Source organism: Monodelphis domestica, chromosome 7, assembly GCF_027887165.1.
Source record: "Monodelphis domestica isolate mMonDom1 chromosome 7, mMonDom1.pri, whole genome shotgun sequence".
Classification (NCBI taxonomy): domain Eukaryota; kingdom Metazoa; phylum Chordata; class Mammalia; order Didelphimorphia; family Didelphidae; genus Monodelphis; species Monodelphis domestica.
The window spans coordinates 59,395,639-59,416,146 of record NC_077233.1 but is presented as its reverse complement, the minus strand read 5'-3'; the positions used below and the strand labels follow the sequence as shown (position 1 = coordinate 59,416,146).

The 20,508-nt window shown below is 41.1% G+C and overlaps 1 protein-coding gene across 3 annotated transcripts in view; it reads left to right on the top strand.

The window, feature by feature from the left end:
* The first annotated feature begins 3,765 nt into the window (after positions 1-3,765).
* CFAP100 (cilia and flagella associated protein 100) overlaps positions 3,766-20,508 on the top strand; it is a 54,487-nt gene continuing 37,744 nt past the window's right edge. Inside the window, exons 1-5 of one of the 3 annotated variants that reach the window (XM_016424512.2) lie at positions 3,766-3,847; positions 4,484-4,889; positions 8,280-8,643; positions 9,098-9,184; positions 9,285-9,367. In XM_016424512.2, coding sequence (XP_016279998.1) covers positions 8,382-8,643; positions 9,098-9,184; positions 9,285-9,367 — 432 coding nt within the window. In that variant the 5' untranslated portion in view covers positions 3,766-3,847; positions 4,484-4,889; positions 8,280-8,381. Of the gene's footprint in view, positions 3,848-4,483; positions 4,890-8,279; positions 8,644-9,097; positions 9,185-9,284; positions 9,368-20,508 lie in introns of those variants that run through there. The other 2 variants (XM_056804711.1, XM_056804710.1) reach the window with 2 other exon arrangements.

Below are 20,508 nucleotides of genomic sequence, written 5' to 3'. Positions count from 1 at the left end.
GCTAAATTCCAGGGTTCAAATAATAGCTCCAAAAGAAGTGACCCACTTCTCATCCCCAAAATTGTTGTTTTTCAGTCGTGTCCAACTCTCCATGACCCAATTTGAGGTTTTCTTGGCGGAAATACTAAAGTGGTTTACCATTTCCTTTTCCAGCTCATATTACAGAAGAGGAAACTGAAGCAAACAGGGTGAATTGACTTCCCCAAGGTCACACAGCTAGTTAGTGTCTGAGGCCAGATTTAAACTCATGGAGTGGAGAGTTTTTTGTCTTTTGGTTTTTTACTCTGATACACCATCTAACTACACTGAATAAATTTTCAAACATTCTGTATTGTTTTATCTTTCCATACATTGCTACTCCATAGCTAAGCTCCATGAGTGCAGGGAGCCCAGTGCCTAGTACATTGCTTGACCTTTAGTGGGTACTTAATAAGGGCTTAGTGAATCAAATTGAATTTTAGGACTTTGGGCAATCAGAGGACCTGATCTGGCATCCAGGATCTGCCATCTGCACCCTGGGTAACTTCAGGCCCAGGCTTTCTCTTCTCTGAGTCTTATTTTTCTCATCTGGAAAATGAAAGAATTGAACTAGATTATCTCCAGGGTCTCTCCCAGATCTAAATCTCTAAATCTCCGATGGTTGGCCTCTGTGCTTCAGTTTCCTCACCTAAAAAATGAGAGGGTCATACTGGATTGTCTTCAAGACCTCTTCTAGCTCTCAATTTTTATTAAAATACATACAATAGCTTACATTTAGAGAGTCAAAGGACAAGGAGAGTCAAAGAGGTAAAGATAGTCTAGCTAAGATAGAACTCAAATCCATTTCTTCCGATTAAAAGTCTGGATACACTCTTGGGTAGCTAGGTAGCTAAGTAAATAGCCAGGCCTGGAAATGGGATGACCTGAGTTCAAATCTAGCCTCAGACACTTCTTTGCTATGTGACCCTGGGCAAGATTCTAAATCCCAATTACCTAGCCATTACAGCTCTTCTGTCTTAGAACCAATACTTAGTATTAATTCTAAGATAGATGGTAAGGATTTTTAAAAAACAACTCTCTGCTCTCACCCTGAGTGCCAGGTATGCCTAGCACATTACCTGACACTTACTGGGTACTTAATAAGGGCCTAGTGAATCAAATTGAATTTATTTATAACGTGGGCAATCAGAAGACCTTTCCAGCTGACTTTCTACATTGCCTTGGAATAGAAATATATAGAATAGAAAATGGAATAGAAAATAATTTCTTGTAGGTTCTGTCATTCCAGAATTCCAGAATTTGTTTTGAGGCATTGTTGTAAAGTTTTGGGGGGTGGGTTTTATTTTTGTTCCTTTTACTCTGTACCTTCTGTCTTAGAATCAATACTAAGAATTGGTTCCAAGGCAGAAGAACAGCTAGACCTAGAAATTTGGGTTATGTGATTTGCCCAGGGTCACATAGCTAAAAAGTGTCTGAGAGCTGATTTGAACCCAGGACCTCCCATGTCCAAGTTTGGATTTCTATCCATTGAGCCACCTAGCTGCCCTGCAGGGAAATTTGTGAGAACTCAGGATTGCTGCCTTTCTTCTGCTATCTTGGCTCTGCTGCACGCCCCCTTCCATGTATTTATTTTAAAGTGATTTACCGTTGCATCCCCTTTAGAATAATAAAAAATAAAATAAAAACTCTCAAAACCAACAGGTGAAGTTCAGCAAAACAAATGCCCACCACTGGTCATTCCCAAAACGGTTCTTCTCATTCTGCATTTTAAATACATGCCCTTACTGCCAAGGAGGGGGTGGTATGTGTCATCTTCAGTACTCTGGGCTCTGGCTTGTTACAGTTGTAAGACCTTTCAGAAATGTTTCTCCTCAAAAATGTTGTAGTCATTGTTTAAATTGTTCTAGTTTTACTCACTGTGCTCTGAATTGTTTCACTGAGGAAATCTCACTTTCCTCTGAAGCCATCCTTTTTGTCATTTCTTATGGCATGCTAATATTCCATCACATCCAGTTCTACAATGGGTTTAGCCATTCACCAATAGATGGGTACCCACTCATTTTCCAGTTTAGGGCTACTATGAAAAAGGGGTATATAGAGTATTCAGAGAAGACTAGTACCTCTGGTAAGAGGGCTTACTGACCCTTTTCAGGGCTGTTCATCCTTCTTTGGAGTCTACCTGCCACCCATCTCTCATCTGCATCTCCCAGAAGTTGAAGCATGCTCCTAGGCTACAGCCCAGATGGTAGATGGGCTAAACCATGTTGAGGGTAACTGACAGGTCTCAAACCCATTGGTGAATTAGAAGGATATCTATCCCCAAGCATGTGAAGTCTTCTCCAGAGGAATGGGTGGATGAGAACAATATGCTCCAATGACCATGAAGGGGGCGTAAAGATGCTATGGAACTTTTGGAGCTTGGTTAGGCATAGAAAAAGCAAAGGTGCACTGTATTCTGGGTCATTGTCAGTTGTCTTGACCTTTGTCTTTTCACTGGTCTTTCTCTTCCTTTTTCTCTTTCCCCCTCCCTTTCTTTGTCTTTCCCTTCCTTTCCTCCTTCCTTCCTTCCTTCCTCCCTCCCTCCCTCTCTCCCTCTCCTTCCCTTTTCTCCTCTCTTCCTCTTTCCTTCCCTCTCTTCCTCCCTTCCTAACTTTCCCCTTTCTTCCTTCCTTCCATACCTTTCTTCCTCCCTCCCTTCCTCCTTCCTTCCTTTCTTTCCTTCTTTCATGCTTCTTTCCTACTTTCCTTCTTTCCTTCCTTCCTTCCTTCCTTCCTTCCTTCCTTCCTTCCTTCCCTTCCCCCCCCCCCCTCTCTCTCTCTCTCTCTCTCTCTCTCTCTCTCTCTCTCACTAGGTCTCCATATTGCACACAGGTTGAGCCAAATGTGTCCATTCACTGGCCAATTCTACTTGTGATTGGTGCAAGAGCTTTGAGCTACTCAGTTTATTATCAAGGTGAATTCACCCCTTCTTAGGCAGCCCAAGAGATCCTTGCTCCTGGAGGTTCACCATATTAGTTCTAGACTTAGTGTGGACACTATTGGCTTTGTACATTGCAGCTCAGAACCTCCCACATTCAAGCAATCCATCAGTCTTGGCCCTCCAGGAACAAGGATTACAAGCATTCATCACCAAGTCCAGCCAACAAGGGTTAAGTGCCTGCCATGTGTCTATCAGAATCAGGGGGATACAAAGACTAAAATCAAATAGTCCATGCCCTTAAGAAGTTTATTTTCTATTTGGGGAAATAATATGTTTACATAAGTAAATACAAAACATCTACAAAATGCATACAAAGTAACTGGGGTTGGAAGAGAGCAATTGGAGAGCTCAAGATAGACTTGGATGGAATGGTGTATAAGAGAATCACTGAGAACAGACACCAGTTTGGCTGGATCATAGAGCAGGTGAAGATTAACCAGCAGTAAGCCTGCAGAAGTCGTTTTGAGATAAATGTTGAAGGTTTTTAGAAGTCGTGAAAGTTTTTATCTTATCATAGAGGCAAGAAAGGGCCATTGGAGCTTCCTGAATAAAGAACTAATCTGATCACATTCATGCTTTAGGAAAAAAAGGAAGAGGAGGAGAAGGAAGAAGAGAAAAAACATTTCTATAGAGCTTAATATGTCCCAGGCATTGTGCTAAATGCTTTAGAATTATCTCATTTGATCCTCACAACCCTACAAGGTAAGTGCTGTTATTATCCCCATTTCACAGCAGAGTAAACTGAAGCATACAGAAGTTAAGTGACTAACCCAGGGTCACACAGTTGAAGCTGTATTTGATTTCAGGTCTTCCAGACTTCAGACCCTGTCCTCTATCCACTGCTTTAGGAGAATGGGATCTGCATTATTAGAGGAGATACCTAGAAAGGTAAAATCTGGGACCCTCAAGTATTGCTGTAGCTACATTTGGATTCAAAGGGCCTGGATGCTAAAACTGGCTTTGCCACTACCCACCTTGAGCAGGATACTAGTGCTTTTGGTCTCAGTTTCCTCCTAATAAAAAGGGGTTAGTTAACACTTTGCTGATAATCCCTCTGGGTAATTATGAGAGCCAAATGAAATAGTGGGAGCCCACTGGTTTGTAGAGTCTATCACTGGGTCTGAAGCAGGGAGGGGCCATTAGTTATCTAGTCTAGGGCTTCTTCACCTAGGGATTTTTGTAGGAATGGGAGGGAAAAGATCAGAGCCTGACTAGCACTAATCTTTGGTTTCCTTAAGCCTCCCCTCTGTGACAGGAACTGAACTAAGAGCAAAAGACAATCTCTGGGATAGCAGGGTCTCTCAAGGATGGTTTATTCATTTAAAAACATTACTCAGAGAAGGGGCCCCCGGCTTCACCAGATTGCCAAAGGAGTCCATAATGCCCCCAAAGTGTAGAAACCCTTGATCTAGTCCAACTTCCTGCCAAGGGACAGAGGCAAGATTCGAATCTGGTTCTCCAGTCTCAGAACAGAAAGCATTTTTTAACAATTCCCATCAGCACTTTCCTTTTTCTCATCCTCAGTTTCCCCTTGTATAAAATGAAGACGGTGGATTTAGAGGGGCCACAAGGTCGCTTCCAGTCAGAAAAGGAAACCTAATTCGAATCCGCTTCCTTAACCCCAATACAACCTGGATCCTGCCTACAATAGGACTGGTAAAATCCGATGGATGCCGCTCTCAGTTCCAGGCTTCCCTCACCACTGGCGGCGCCCCAGGCTTTGTGACAACCTGTCTCCGGGAGAGCTGGCTGAATAGTTGCCATAGCAACGTAAACAAAGTTAAAGAACACCACCTGAGCAAGGTTCAACTCGTTTTAAGGGGGTGCAGAGCCCGCGCTCTCTTGGCCTCTCTCTTGCAGCTGCTTCTGCGCCCCCCAGATAGCAGATAGACGCTGTACTGGGGGAGTCACTGTACCCCGGAGCTAGTGGGTGAGTCCACGCGTGGGGAAACAGCCCGGCATTCTCTAGTTCTTTCAGCAAAAACAAACCCCTCAAAAGCTGTGGTGGGTTGGGGGGGAGCAGCGATATAGTCGAAAGAGGTCGGGGGTGGGGGATCCTGGGGGAAGATGACCTCAGTTTGTGAGGCTTTCCGGCAAATCTCGAGGCTTCCTTGGACTCTAGCCCCCCCCCCTCCGCGAATTCCCAAATCCCTCCCACCCCCACCTCACCCCGTTTCTGCTTAAACGACGGTTAAAGGGCCTTTCTGCTATCTATTTCCTGTAGAAGCGTCTAGAAGGAGACCAAAAGAGTGATTTCCCAAAGCGGTCAGGAGCTGGGGTAGCCATAGATGTAATTCACGCAAGATATTTGAGGCTGGAGCCCTGATTTGGACTGGGCAGGGAAAGGCAGAAGAGGGGAGGAAGACTCTCCAATTAAACTGCATGTTTTGGGAACAGCTAGGTGGCTCAGCGGACAGAGAGCCAGGCCTGGAGCTGGGAGGTCCCGCGGTCAAATATGACCCCATATACCTCCTGGCTGTGTGACCCTGGGCAAGTCACTTAATCTCTATTGCCTAACTCTTACTGCTCTTCTGCCTTGGAACCAATACACAGAACTGATTGACGGACAGTGAAGGTTAAAATAAGAATTAAAAATAAAAAATAAACTGCACCTTTAATAATTGCAGTCCTAGCCCAGATTTTGAGAAAGCTGAGATTTCAGCAGGCAGGGCTTCAAGCCCTACCCCATGTGCCCTTTGGCACACAGCTGACTTCCCTGCATGACCACTGCCACTTCCAATTATCTTCAGTCAGATTTTCATTCAATTCTACTCATTTCAGCTCAATTAAAAACAAACCCTTACTTTCTGTTTTAATAACAATGTCAGGACAGAAGGACAAAGGCTAGACAGGCAGGATTAAGTGAGTTGCCCAGTGTCACATGGTTCAGAAGTGTCTGAGGTCAGATTTGAACCCAGGTCTTCCCATCCCTAGATGTGCCTCTCAATCCACTGAACCACATAGCTGCCCCAAAGAGTTTATTTTTTTATTTTGTTTTTTTTAAACCTTTACCTTCCATCTTGGAATCAATACTGTTTATTGGTTCCAATGCAGAAGAGTGGTAAGGGCTAGGCAATGGGGGTGAAGTGACTTTTCCAGGGTCAAACAGCTGGGAAGTGTCTTAGGTCGGATTTGAACCTAGGACCTACTGTCTCTAGGTCTGGCTCTCAATTCACTGAGCTACCCGACTGCTCCCCCCACCCTTTTTTTAACCTATACCTTCTGCCTTAGTAACAGATCTAAGACAGAAGAGTAGTATGGGTTAGACTAGACAAACAGGATTATGTGACTTGCCCAAGGTCACCCAGCTAGAAAGTATCTGAGACCAAATTTGAACCAAGGTCCTTCCGATTCCAGGCCTGGCACTCTGCTGTGCCAACTTGCTGTCCATTTTTACTGAAGAGGCTCATAGGATTAAGATCGGAAGGGACCTTAGATAAGCTCATCTGATCTAAGCCTTTTATTTTACAGATGAAGAATCTGGGGTAAGGTGAGGTTAGGTGAGTGGCATGAGGTCAAACAGGTGGTATCAGAGCTAGGATTGGAACCTCAGCCCTTTGTCTCCAGCCCCAGCACACTAACCATTGAAGGTTGCTCCTTCTTCCTTCTCCTGGCTGAGTACTGGGCATGCTCTTGGAGGAGAGAATGGGCTCTTTAAAGCACCATCTATTTAGAGCTGAAAGCCCAGGAGAGGAGGGAGAAGCCAACGCTCACTTTTGACAAAGGAAATTGAGGGGCAGAGAGACTAAACTGGATGAGGGCCAACCAGCCAGTAGGTACTTGAAGCAGGGTTTCACCCCAGCTCTATCTGACGACAAGGGTTGCACTCTTAACTACTGTGCCCTGTAGCTGCTTATATCCCACCATTGCTCCCAATACACACATTGTCAACAGCTGTAATAGTGTGATTGACTGTGATCATGGAAAGAACATTATGGTGGGTAGGTAGGGGCTCCAGCTTTGCTATTACCTTTTATTTCATATTCATATTTTATCTATAGATCCTTACATATCCTTTATACTTTTATTCACTTTGCTATTAACTGATCTAGTCATGTCCTCTCTCTGAGGCTTTAGTTTCCTCTCCTGCAAAAAAAAACCAAAACAAGTTAAGACCAAAGAACTCTTCCATTCTCTTCCATATCTACCATTCTGGGAAGTAAATAAATGTCTCTTCCCACCTACTCCATGAGATATTCTTTGATCTCCCAGATGGAAATAATGCTTTTAGTCTACAATCTTGAAAAGAATTTTGCCATCATGGCCTTTATTATATTCTATCGTATATTATTATAGGTGTTTGTGGTCATGTGTTATGGCCCCTAATGGATTGTAAAGACCATGCCATTTATTTTTATGTTTCTCTCAGCACCCACCATTGCCCCTAGTCTAGAATTGTTGATGAATAAAATGCATGTTGCTGGAGAGAGGAAGCATTAGACTTGAATTCTAAGGCTTTAGATTTGATTCTTAGACTTGAACTCAAGAGAGACCTGGGTTTGAATCCCAAGTCTAGTAATATATCAGTGGTGTGACCCCTGGACAGGTTAATAAGGATCAGTTTTTCCATCTGTAAAATGAGGGAGAGGTTAGATAATAATACTTATACTCCCTAACATACAGAGTTATGTAGCAAAGAAAGAATTTTGTAAATCTTAAAGTGATATAGAAATTTGTGATTTGTTATAATCACTCCAATTGACCTTGAACAAGGCTTCTAGCTTCTATGGGCCTCAGTTTCCCTGCTTATAAAATGAAAGGGGTGGGTAGATAACTTCTAAGGAATCTTTTCTACATCTAAATTCTATGATCCTGTAATAATAATTCCTGGCATTCACATAGCATTTTAAAGTTTGCAAAGCACTTGACATAGATTATTTCATTTGATCATCATATCAACCCTATAAAATTTCCTAACATATAGTATGTATTCAGTAAATATTTGTTGAATGACTAATACTAATACCAATAGTATTCTTCCTTTAGAAGCATCATTCCATCTAACATGGCTAGACTTCAAAGCCTTCTTAATGTTTTGGCCAAACTTGGACACTAGTGAGGATTTAGAACTAGAAGTTATCTTAGGCACCAGTTGGTCCAAGTTCCAACTCTTTGATTTTATAGAGGAGAAAATGGAGACCTTGAGAGAGGAAGTGACTTTCTGGATACCACAATCTCTCACATCTAGGACGTAAGCCCAGAACCTCTGAGTCCAAGCCCTATGCTTTTTTTTTTCTGTTTTCACCATAGTGCTTTGAGGTAAGGAGTATCCTGCCTCTGCTAACAAAGGTTGCTCACTGGGCATCTTTTCCTTCTTCAGGTTCTTCAGCAGCCAGAATCCATACTGAATGACACAGGAAGAGTGATACATCATTAGGTGATCTCTTGAAGGAAGAGTTTTTAACAATCCCACTCCTTCAAAATGGCAGCAGTACCATCTACATCCCAGAAGATCGTACCATCTGCATCCCAGAAGATCGTACCATCTGCATCCCAGAAGATCGTACCATCTGCATCCCAGAAGATCGTACCATCTGCATCCCAGAAGATCGTACCATCTGCATCCCAGAAGATCATACCATCTGCATCCCAGAAGATCTTACCATCTACATCCCAGAAGATCTTACCATCTCCATCCCAGAAGATCTTGCCATCTCCATCCCAGAAGATCGCGACCTTGGACGGTAGGACCTCAAGCAGTTCTTGAAGCATTCTGTTCTCCACCACCTTCTCCAGGTTTTTTAACCTTAGAATTTATAGTAGCACTAAGAGGTGGACCATTCTAGGGCTGAACTTCACAGTGGGACCCAGAGAGTTCACAAGAGAATTATCTTGGAGGCAGGAAAGGTAGAACTAGACCATGGCCATGGCCAAAAAGTTAACCAGATAAGAAGAGGGTTGTCAGGAACCATAAAAGTTAGTCTTTGACTTTCTGTTTTCTCATCTGTAAAATGAGCTTTAAAATACTCATCTCACTACTTAGCTCATTGGCCTGCTATAAGCAAAGGGAGAATAACTTCTGGAGAACCGACATAACAAAGTAGTTGCAAAAAAGATTGAGGGAAAGAATGGGTTTAAATAAGTGGAAAACACCTTACAAAGAGAGGCTTGATCCATTGTGATGCTTTGTCTCTCCAGAAGACCTGCGTTTGACTCTGTGTAGTGGTCCTGTAACCGGGGCTATAGAAGTATCAAAGGAGACCACAGTCAATGAGGGAAACCAAGGTAATAATCCTTGTTTCATGATGGTCTTTGAGTTAAGATCTTTTCATATTTGTAGGCAGAAAGGAATTGATTTTCTTCCTGCTTTTCTTTTCTACCACAGATGAGGGAGGAAACCCTTTCCACATGTCCCCAGACCTAGACTTCTTCCTGCTTCGAGACAAAGAGAAGGAAAAGCAGAGGGTGGTAAGTGATGGTCGAAGGAGATCTCTATCAGACCATCAAACAAACAAAAAAAAAACCTTATCATTAATCTCATGTCACCCTAAACACTTCTTTTCTACATTCTGCTAGGATGTAGGGATAAAGCCTGTATTGTTTCCAGTTTCCCTCTAGTGTGATAATTATTCCCATGGATAGCTTCAATTATCGTATACCTGTATTGCTGATTACCTGTAGTATTTTTTTAAACATTATTTTTATTTGGTCAATTTCAAACATTATTTCTTGGATACAAAAATAATTTTCTTTTCTTCCCTCCCCTCCCGCCATCCCTCTGTGATATTGAAATCACTTTAAAAGACTGATATATATTAATTTAAGGTCACCAAGGAATTCACTTATGTAATTCCTAAATGAAACACTCAAGTCAGCTGCCAACTTTTTTTTAAGGTGTTTTAATTACAAACAGGAGGAAGAAAGCATTAGAGGGAGGGAGAGAGAGAGAGGGAGAGAGAGAGAGAGAGAGAGAGAAAAGGAAAGGGGAGAGAAGGAAAGAGGTTTTCAGTACCCACTCTGCCCAGGCAGAGCCAAAGTGGGCTTTAAGGCCCTGGATAGCCAAGGCAAGGAAAAAGATCAGTCCTTATCACTCATGTGACCAATCTGGAGAAAAACAGTCCGCGGGCTCCTCCAACTCCAAGCACCAGCCTCCAACTGCCTCTAGCCCTCCTCACAGGAAGTCACAAGAACTCCAGAGGCTGTTCTCTACCTCACTTCCTGCATCTCACATGTGCCAATGATGGCTCTAGCTTGACCTAGGACCACCCAGAGGTCTGTCCTTTTTGCACATGTCTGTTGAAGGCCATATTCTCAAATAATTAAATCTTGAATTTGGCTGCAGCCCTTCCTAATCTTGTTACCCTGAGTAGGGTGGAGAATGTAGTTTCCAAGACCTGATTCTGTTATTCCAGGTATCTCTATTGTTATTGATCATGGTAGTAGTCTCTTGGTAACCGAGGATGATGATTGTCTTTGTGCGTTTTTGTGCACAAAGACACTTGTGCATGAAGATTTAAGTAGAAAAGTCAATGCACAGAGACAGTCCCATTCTCTCGGCATTGGAAGCCTGGGTCCAGTGGCACGAAAAGTCGTTACACCTGGAGACTTCCTCAGCTGAATTGGATGGCTGTGTTGTCCTTTGTGCTCCAACACGCCCTAAGCACTCCACAGTGCCTTGCTGCATTGCCATCTCAGCCGTTGAACCTTCTTGTTGGTTTCTTCCACCTGTTCTGCCGAAGCAATCTTCACATGCTGGGTGAGCAAAGCCCTAGTTCACCAGGGGTCGATGACGACCCGATGGCTACCTTCACAAGGTTTAGCCGGCTTGTCGAAGCCGTTGTCCAGGGTGTGGCCGCTGCCGCATGCTAGCAGCTACTAGGAACCACAAGTGAGAGCCTGGGTGTCAGGTGAGGGTCAGAGGCTGGAGAGCTGCCCTAGGAGGGCACGACAAGCCCTCCATACCAAAGATATTACTCCTCCCTGAGGAATACCCCCATCTTCTAAAGAATGGTCTGAATAGGGTGGAGTAGTTTTGAAATTCACACCTCCCATAGCTGATGTGCAATTCCACTTGATATCACATGTGTCCTTGATCCAAACCCATTTCTATGAAGTTGGTATTTGCACTGGAATGTTCATTTATAATCATTAGAGTTTTCTGATGGAAAATCCAGTGCTTTTTTCCAATGCTGTATGCAACATGGTTGTTTTTCATTCTATCCCCAATAAACGTAACTCCCTATAGTAAGCCCTGGCAAATTAAAATTTACCATTAAGGAGTCATTCCTTTGGGTTAAATCTTACCCTTGTCCCTTCAGTTCTCTTTTGCTGATGCAAATGCCCCAGGGCAGGGGAACATGAGTTATAAATATTTTAGGATGAATTAGCCTTATGCTAGAAGCAGGAAATTTGGTGCTGAAAGAGGTCAGAAGTGAATCATCAGCTACTGCCTAATGTTAAGTTGATAAGATCATAGATTTAGAGCTTGAAGGGACTTTAAGGGACATTGAGTCTGACCTTGTTTTACAGATGAAGGAAGTGAGGTTAAGAGATGTTAAGTGACTTGTCTGAGGTTACAGTGCTAGTAAATGTCTCAAGAAAGATTTGAACTCAGGTCTTCTGACTTCAAGCTGAATGCTCTTTCCACTGCATTACCAAATTGCCTTTGGCCTCAGCCTCACTTCTCCCTAGGAGGCTGGTATGAAAGATTCTAGTGGTCTACAGCTCCTTGCATCTTTTAGTGTCCTGTGCCAGCAGCTCTTACTGTTTGCACTGGAGAAAGGCACAGAGAGAGTAAAGCATGCCTTCACTGTTAATCTGAGATCCTGTTGCCTGCTCTAGACACAGACACATACCTGAATGTCCCCGTTAGTGATATTTTCTTTTGTTTTTATTCAGTTGTTTCATTCATGTCAGACTCTTTGTGACCCCATTTGGGATTTTCTTTGCAAAGATACTGCAGTGATTTGCCATTTCCCTCTCCAGCTCATTTGACATATAAGGAAATGGAGGCAAATGGGGTAAAGTGACTTGCCCAGAGTCACACAGCTAATAAGTAAGTGAGGCTGGACCTAAGCTCAGGTCTTCTTGACTCTAGGTATGGTGCTCTGTCCACTGTGCTAAAAATTGAGAGGAAGTAGCCACTGGAATTTTTTCTTTTCCTATAGGAAAGAATCATAACATCTTGGCATCGTATTGATGATCTGTATTCCTACTTTAGGCTATATTTCAGACCTACCCATCCTCTACCTTGTAGTTATAGCTGCTTCTTTGATATTTAAAAAGTAGTCTTTTTTTTTAAACCCTTACCTTCCATCTTGGAGTCAATACTGTGTATTAGCTCCAAGGCAGAAGAGTGGTAAGGGCTAGGCAATGGGTGTCAAGTGACTTGCCCAGGGTCACACAGCTGGGAAGTGTCTGAGGCCAGATTTGAACCTAGGACCTCCCATCTCTAGGCCTGACTCTCAATCTACTGATTCACCAAGGTGCCCACAAAAAGTAGTATTTTCTTCTGGTCTCTTACAGGTTAATTTTTAAAATTTTTATTTTATTTTTTAAATTTATTTTTTCAATTTCAAACATTGTTGCTTGGTTCCAAAAATAATTTTCTATTCCTCCTTCCCCTTCCCCCACCCCTCCCATAGCTGATGCGCAGATTCACTAGGTATCTCATGTATTCTTGATCAGAACCCCTTTCCATGTTAGTATTTGCATAGGATGTTCATTTAGAGTCTATATCCCCAGTCATATCCCCTTCGACCCATGTCATTAAGCAGTTGTTTTTCTTTAGTGTTTTTACTCCCCCAGTTTTTCCTCTGGATGTGGATAGTGTTTTTTTCTCCTGTAACTCTCTGAGTTGTTCAGGATCACTGCATTACCACCAATGGAGGAGTTCATTACATTCAATTGTACCACTGTGTATCAGTCTCTGGGTACATTGTTCTCTGGGATCTGCTCCTTTCGCTCTGCATCACTTCCTGGAGGTTGATCCAGTCCCCATGGAATTCCTCCACTCTATTATTCCTTTGAGCACAATAGTATTCCATCACCAACAGATACCACAATTTGTTCAGCCATTCCCCAATTGAAGGACATCCTCTCATTTTCCAATTTTTTTTTTTGCCACCACAAAGAGCACAGCTATGAATATTCTTGTACATGTCTTTTTCCTTATTATCTCTTTGGGGTACAAACCCAGCAGTGCTATGGCAGACAGTCTTTTAGCGCCCTTTGGGTATACTTCCAAATTGCCCTCCAGAATGATTGGATGAATTCACAATTCCACCAGCAATGCATCAGTGTCCCTACATTGCCACATCCCCTCCAGCATTCATTACTTTCCCTTTGCTATCATGTTAGCCAATCTGCTAGGTGTGAGGTGGTACCTCAGAGTTGTTTTGATTTGCATCTCTCTGATTATAAGAGATTTAGAACACTTTTTCATGTGCTTATTAATGGTTTTGATTTCTTTGACTGAAAATTGCCTATTTATGTCCTTTGCCCATTTATCAATTGGAGAATGGCTTGATTTTTTGTACAATTGATTTAGCTCTTTGTAAATTTGAGTAATTAGACCTTTGTCAGAGGTTTTTGTAATGAAGATTGTTTCCCAGTGTGTTATTTCCCTTCTGATTTTGGTTACATTGGTTTTGCTTGAACAAAAACTTTTTAATTTGATGTAGTCAAAATTATTTATTTTACATTTTGTGACTCTTTCTAAGTCTTGCTTGGTTTTAAAATCTTTCCCTTCCCAAAGGTCTGACATGTATACTACTCTGTGTTCACCTAATTTACTTATAGTTTCCTTCTTTATGTTCAAGTCATTCACCCATTCTGAGTTTATCTTGGTGTAGGGTGTGAGGTGTTGATCCAATCCTAATCTCTCCCACACTGTCTTCCAATTTTCCCGGCAATTTTTATCTAATAGTGGATTTTTGTCCCAAAATCTGGGATCTTTAGATTTGTCATAGACTGTTTTTCTGAGGTCCCTTACCCCAAGTCTATTCCACTGATCCTCCTTTCTGTCTCTTAGCCGGTACCAAATTGTTTTGATGACCACTGCTTTATAATAGAGTTTGAGATCTGGGATTGCAAGGCCTTCCTTTGCATTTTTTTTTCATTATTTCCATGCATATCCTTGATCTTTTGTTCTTCCAAATGAACTTTGTTATGGTTTTTTCTAATTCCATAAAAAAAGTTTTTTGGAAGTTCAATGGGTATGGCACTAAATAAATAAATAGATATAAGTTTGGGTAGGATGCTCATTTTTATTATTTTAGCTCCTCCTACCCATGAGCAGTTAATGTTTTTCCAATTATTCAGATCTAGTTTTAGTTGTGTGGAAAGTGTTTTGTAGTTGTGTTCATATAGTTCCTGTGTTTGTCTTAGATTCCTAAGTATTTTATATTGTCTAAGGTGATTTTGAATGGGATTTCTCCTTCTAATTCCTGCTGCTGTAATGTGTTGGAGATATATAGAAATGCTGATGACTTATGTGGGTTTATTTTGTATCCTGCTACTTTGCTAAAGTTGTTGATTATTTCCACTAGCTTTTTAGTTGATTCTCTAGGATTCTTTAAGTAGACCATCATATCATCTGCAAAGAGCGATAGCTTGGTCTCCTCATTGCCAATTTTAATACCTTCAATTTATTTTTCTTCTCTAATTGCTACTGCTGGTGTTTCTAGTACAATGTTAAATAATAGAGGTGATAATGGGCATCCTTGTTTCAATCCTGATCTTATTGGGAATGCATCTAGTTTATCCCCATTGCAGATGATGTTGGCTGATGGTTTTAGATAGATACTGTTTACTATTTTTAGGAACGACCCTTCTATTCCTATGCTTTCTAGTGTTTTCAATAAGACTGGGTGTTGTGTTTTATCAAAGGTTTTTTTCTATGTCTATTTAGACAATCATGTGATTTTTGTTGGTTTGCATGTTGATATGGTCAATTATGTGTATAGTTTTCCTAATATTGAACCATCCTTGCATTCCTGGTATAAATCCTACCTGATCATAGCGAATAACCCTCCTGATCACTTGCTAGAGTCTTTTTGCTAGTATCCTATTTAAGATTTTTGCATCTATGTTCATTAAGGAGATCGGTCTGTAGTTTTCTTTCTCCATTTTTGACCTGCCTGGCTTTGGAATCAGTACCATATTTGTGTCATGAAAGGAATTTGGTAGAACTCCCTCTGCTTATTATGTTAAATAGTTTGTATAGTATTGGGATTAGCTGTTCTTTGAATGTTTGATAGAATTCACTTGTGAATCCCTCAGGCCCTGGGGATTTTTTCTTAGGGAGTTCTTTGATGTCCTGTTCGATTTCTTTTTCTGATATGGGATTATTTAAGAATTCTATTTCTTCTTCTGTTAGTCTAGGCAATTTATATTTTTGTAAATATTCATCCATATCATCTAGTTTGGCATATTTATTGCCATATAATTGGGCAAAATAGTTTTTAATGATTGTCTTAATTTCCTCGTCATTGGAGGTGAGGTCCTCCTTTTCATCTATGATATTGGTAATTTGCTTTTCTTCTTTCCTTTTTTAAATTAGATTGACTAGTACTTTGTCTATTTTGTTTTTGCAAAATACCAGCTTCTAGTCTTATTTATTAGTTCAATAGTTCTATCACTTTCGATATTATTAATTTCTCCCTAAATTTTTAGGATCTCTAATTTGGTTTTCTTCTGGGAGGCTTTAATTTGTTCGCTTTCAAGTTTTTTTATTTGCATTTCCAATTCATTGATCTCTGCCCTCCCTAATTTGTTAATATATGAATTCAAGGATATAAATTTTCCTCTGAGTACTTCTTTGGCTGTATCCCATAAGATTTGAAAAAAATGTCTCACCATTGCCATCTTCTTCAATGAAATTATTAATTATTTCTATGATTTATTCTCTAACTAACCGATTTTAGAGAATCATATTATTTAATTTCCAATTGATTTTTAATTTGGCTCTCCATGTACCCTTACTAATTATAATTTTATTGCCTTATGATCTGAAAAGGTTGCATTTATTATTTCTGCTTTTCTGCATTTGTATGCCATGTTTTTATGACCTAGCATATGGTCAATCTTTGTGAATATGCCATGTGGTACTGAAAAGAAGGTGTATTTCTTTTTGTCCCTATTTATTTTTTCTCCATAAATCAATTAACTCTAATTTTTCTAAGATTTCATTCACCTCTTTTACCTCTTATTTATTTTTTGATTTGATTTATCTAAATTTGATAGTGGTTGGTTCAAGTCTAGTTTTACTATCTATTTCCTCCTTCAATTCTCCTAGTTTCTCCATTAAAAATTTGGGTTGCTATACCATTTGGTGCATATATGTTGATTGGTGATATTTCCTCATTGTCTATACTCCCTTTTATCCGGATGTATTTACCTTCCCTATCCCTTTCAATCAAGTCTATTTTTGCTTTGACTTTGTCAGATATCATGATTGCAACTCCTGCCTTCTTTCTGTCAGTTGAGGCCCAATAGATCTTAACTCCAACCTTTAATTCTGACCTTGTGAGTATCTACCCGCCTCCGGTGTGTTTCTTGTAGACAACATATGGTAGGATTCTGGATTCTAACAGACTCTCCTATTTGTCTACGTTTTATGGGTGAGTTCATCCCATTCACGTTCAAAGTTATGATTGTCACTTGTGAATTCCCTAGCATTTTGATATCCTCCCCTAGTTGTGGCCTTTCTATATCCTTTTAAACCAGTGGTTTACTTTTAATCAGTCCCCCTAATCCCCTCCCTTGATATGCTTCCCTTTCTGGCCTCTCCCTTTTTGATCCCTCCTTGTTTTTTTTTAGGGTATGTTAATTTCCATCCCCCCTCTCCTTCCCTTCCTTTTTGTATTCCCTCCCTCCTACCCCCCTTAGTTTTACCTTCTCCCTTACCCTGTTGGATAAGATAGAATTCAAGATCCCAATGGATCTAGATGCTCTTCCCCCTCAAAGTTGATTTCACTGAGAGTAAGGTTTAAGTATTACCTATTAGCACTCTCTTCCTCTCCTTCTTATAAAAATATTCTTCCCCTCCCCTTCCCATGTGTATCTTTGTGTGAAAAAGATTATTCTATTTATTTCTATTTCTTCAAATATCTCTTGGTACCATCATCAATCCCCCCCCTTTTTCCTTTTTTTCCCCATAGCATCTTAATGCCCCAATCTTTCCCTATGTGTTATTCTAATTACTCTAATAATGAATACAATTTTTGAGAGTTACAAGTAACATTTTCCCCATATATTAATATATATGTATGATTTTATCTAGTTATATCCCTAATAGAAGAGAGTTTGAATAAATAAAAACATTTTTCTCCTTTTCCCTTTCTTTCATATTTACCTTTTCATGTTTCTCTTGTTCTTTGTGTTTGGATATCAAACTTTCCACTGATTTCTGCTCTTTTCTTTACAAATACTTAGAAAGCTTCTATTTTGTTGAATTCCCATACTTTCCCCTGGAAGTATATAGTCAAATTTTGATGGATAGGTGATTCTTGGTTGAAGACCCAGGTCTCTTGCCTTTCTGAATATCGTGTTCCAGGCCTTGTGGTCCTTTAGTGTGGAAGCTGCCAGGTCTTGCCTGATCCTGATTGGTGCTCCTTGATATATGAATTGTTTCTTTTTGGCTTCTTGTAAAACTTTCTCCTTAGCTTGGAAGCTCTTGAATTTAGCAATTACATTATTGGGAGTTGTCTTTTGGGGATTTAGTATAGAGGGTGTTCTATGAACTCTTTCAATGTCTATTTTTCCCCCTTGTTCAAGAACTTAAGGGCAATTTTCTTGGATGATTTCTTGTAGTATGGTGTCGTGATTACTGTTTAATTTTGGTTTTTCAGGTAGTCCGATGATTCTCAAATTGTCTCTCCTTCCTCTGTTTTCCTGATCTGTCACCTTGTCAGTGAGATATTTTATGTTTTCTTCTATTTTGTCAGTCTTTTGTCTTTGCTTTATTAATTCTTGCTGTTTTGCAAGATCATTGTCTTCCAGTTGCCCAATTCTGTTCTTTAAAGACTGGTTTTCCTTTTCAGTTTGGTCTGCCCTGCTTTTTGTGACTTCTAGCTGTTTCTCTAATTGGGAGTTCTTGTCTCTCAGACTGTTTATCTCTCTTTGAATTAATCCCAATTTTTCTTGCCAGAAGTTTTCCATCTTTTGGATAAGTTCCAATTTGAATTCTTCCAGTGCTTGTGGACAATTTCCATTTCTTTTTGTGAAGGTTTTGATTTTGTTTGAATTTCATCCTTTTTCCTCTGTAGTCTGGGTTTTCCCTCCGTAAAAATTTTCAAGAGTCACTGCCCTCTTCTTGTTTTTCTTGGAGGGTTGGTCTTGGGCACAATGAGCCATCCCTTTGGTGGTTTTCCCTTTCCTTTTTAGTCAGAAATCTGCATGAGATGGGCAGTTTCTCTGTTTGTGGAGTTAAGGAGCAAGGCCTTTGCCTGAGAAAAGCTCTCGAGTTTCTGTAGCCTCCGCTGTTGCTAGAGCGCCTGCAGTCTGTGCTCTCCAGTGTGCAGAGGTCTCTAAGGGGTACATCCCCGGAAGTCCTAGTAAGCTCCCAAGGACCTATGTCCCCTTGCTCACTCTAGAGGTGTCTTTCACTCACTCTATGTTTCTGGTGTGCGCTGGTTCCGACTGGGTGAGGTGGGGGCAGGTAGATCAGCTCACTTTGGTTGCGAGCTTTTTCTCCTTCTTATATTGTGGAAATGCTCAAACCCCATGTACCTTCAATGCTGTGCCCTACTGTTGAGTCCCTCTGTTCTTCTGAAGATGGTTTTTATGTTCTTTTGAGGTAGTCTATTTCATTGGGTGCTGGGGAGAGGAAGTGACTTGCATCTAGATTGCCACCATGCTTACCCAGAAGTCCCCTACCTGTAGTATCAAAATGGTCTCCTAGCTCGGTTTCCTGCCTCCACTTAACTTTAGTCCATCCTTCACATTCTACTAGAGCAGTCTTCCCAAGGCATGGTTTTTATCCTCTTAAGAACTTTTAATGGTTCCTCAATGCCTATGATATGAAGTTTAAGTGCCTATGCTGGGCCCTCCATAATCTGTCAATCCCCATCGTATTCAATTTTATCTCCCATGATCCCCTACATGAAGTATCTCTTTGAGGGTTTACTTTCTATCCTACAAATATACCTAGCTCATTCCTGTCTCTCTCTGTTCACATTTGCTGTGTTCTACCCCAGGATGCCCTCCCCTCTCCTCTGGCAAATCCCAACCCATCATTCCAGGCCCATCTCAAAGGTCACTTTCTCCAGGAAGCCTACCCCCATTGGCCCAGCCTTTAGAATTCCACTCTTCCAGTCTGAGCTCATGGGTATCATTTCACCATAGTGCTAAAAGTCAGGAGGGAGAAAATCCAGGCTAGCTGCAGATGCTGGACTTACAGCCAATGTGTTACTCCTTTAGAATTTTAAGATGTCGGGGGCAGCTGGGTAGCTCAGTGGATTGAGAGCCAGGCCTAGAGACAGGAGGCCCTGGGTTCAAATCTGGCCTTAGAAACTTCCTAGCTGTGTGACCCTGGGCAAGTCACTTAACCCCCATTGCTGAGCCCTTACCACTCTTCTGCCTTGGAACCAATACACAGCAATGATTCCAAGATGGAAGGTAAGAGTTAAAAAAAAAAAAGAATTATAAGATGTCCCAAGAAAGGCTTAGTGTGGCTTTCAGCTTTAAATATGTGTCTTGCTGTTTTTCCCATATAATTGAGCTTCCAGATAAACTATCTGAGCACAGGGCTGTTTACACAGGCATGGTTCAGTAAAGATTTAGAGGTTGTTTTTTTTTTTAATTGGTTTACCAGTTCACATTAGGTTTAATAGAGGGAAAACATACACATTTACTTCCCAAGTGCCTATTTTGGAGTTATTTGGTTAACATTTAAGTCCTTTAGGTTTAAGCAGACATTAGTCAGTGATTTAAAAACTTGATCTATAATCCATACTTGCTCTCCAACACTCTTTTTCTCTACTTCTGTCTTGATGTTTCTCTAACTTTGCTTTTTGTTTCCATCTGTCTCTTTGCCTCTGTCTCTGTTTCTCTTTGTGAGTTTTTCCTCTATGCCTTGATGTAGGTGTGTTTTTATATATCTCTACCTGTCATGCTCATACTTTCTGTCTCTCCATCTCTCTCTGTCTCTCTTGTCTGTCTGTCTCTGTCCCCTCCCTCTCTCTTTCTGTTTCTCCCTCTCTTACACACACTCTCTCTCTTTCCCTGTATCGCTCTGTCTCTGAGTCTCTTTCTCTCTGTCTGTCTGTCTGTCTGACTGTCTGTCTGTCTCCCTCTCTTCTGTCTCTCACTCTCTCTGTCTCTCCCTGTCTCACTGTGTCTGAGTCTCTGTCTGTCTGTCTGTCTGTCTGTCTCTGTCTCTATGTCTCCCTCTCTCTTCTGTCTCTCTGTCTCTCTCTGCCTATCTTTGTCTCTCTCTCTCCACGTCTCTCTCTTTCTTCTGTCTCTCTGTCTCTGTCCCCCCCCCCTTCCCACATGCTCCAACCAACACTAGTAGTTACAAACTAGCTGATAATAAGAAGAGAGCCCATGGATGTGGCCACAGGCTTGGGGCAGGCACTCCGTGGCCTGCAATGCCCCCATGCTGA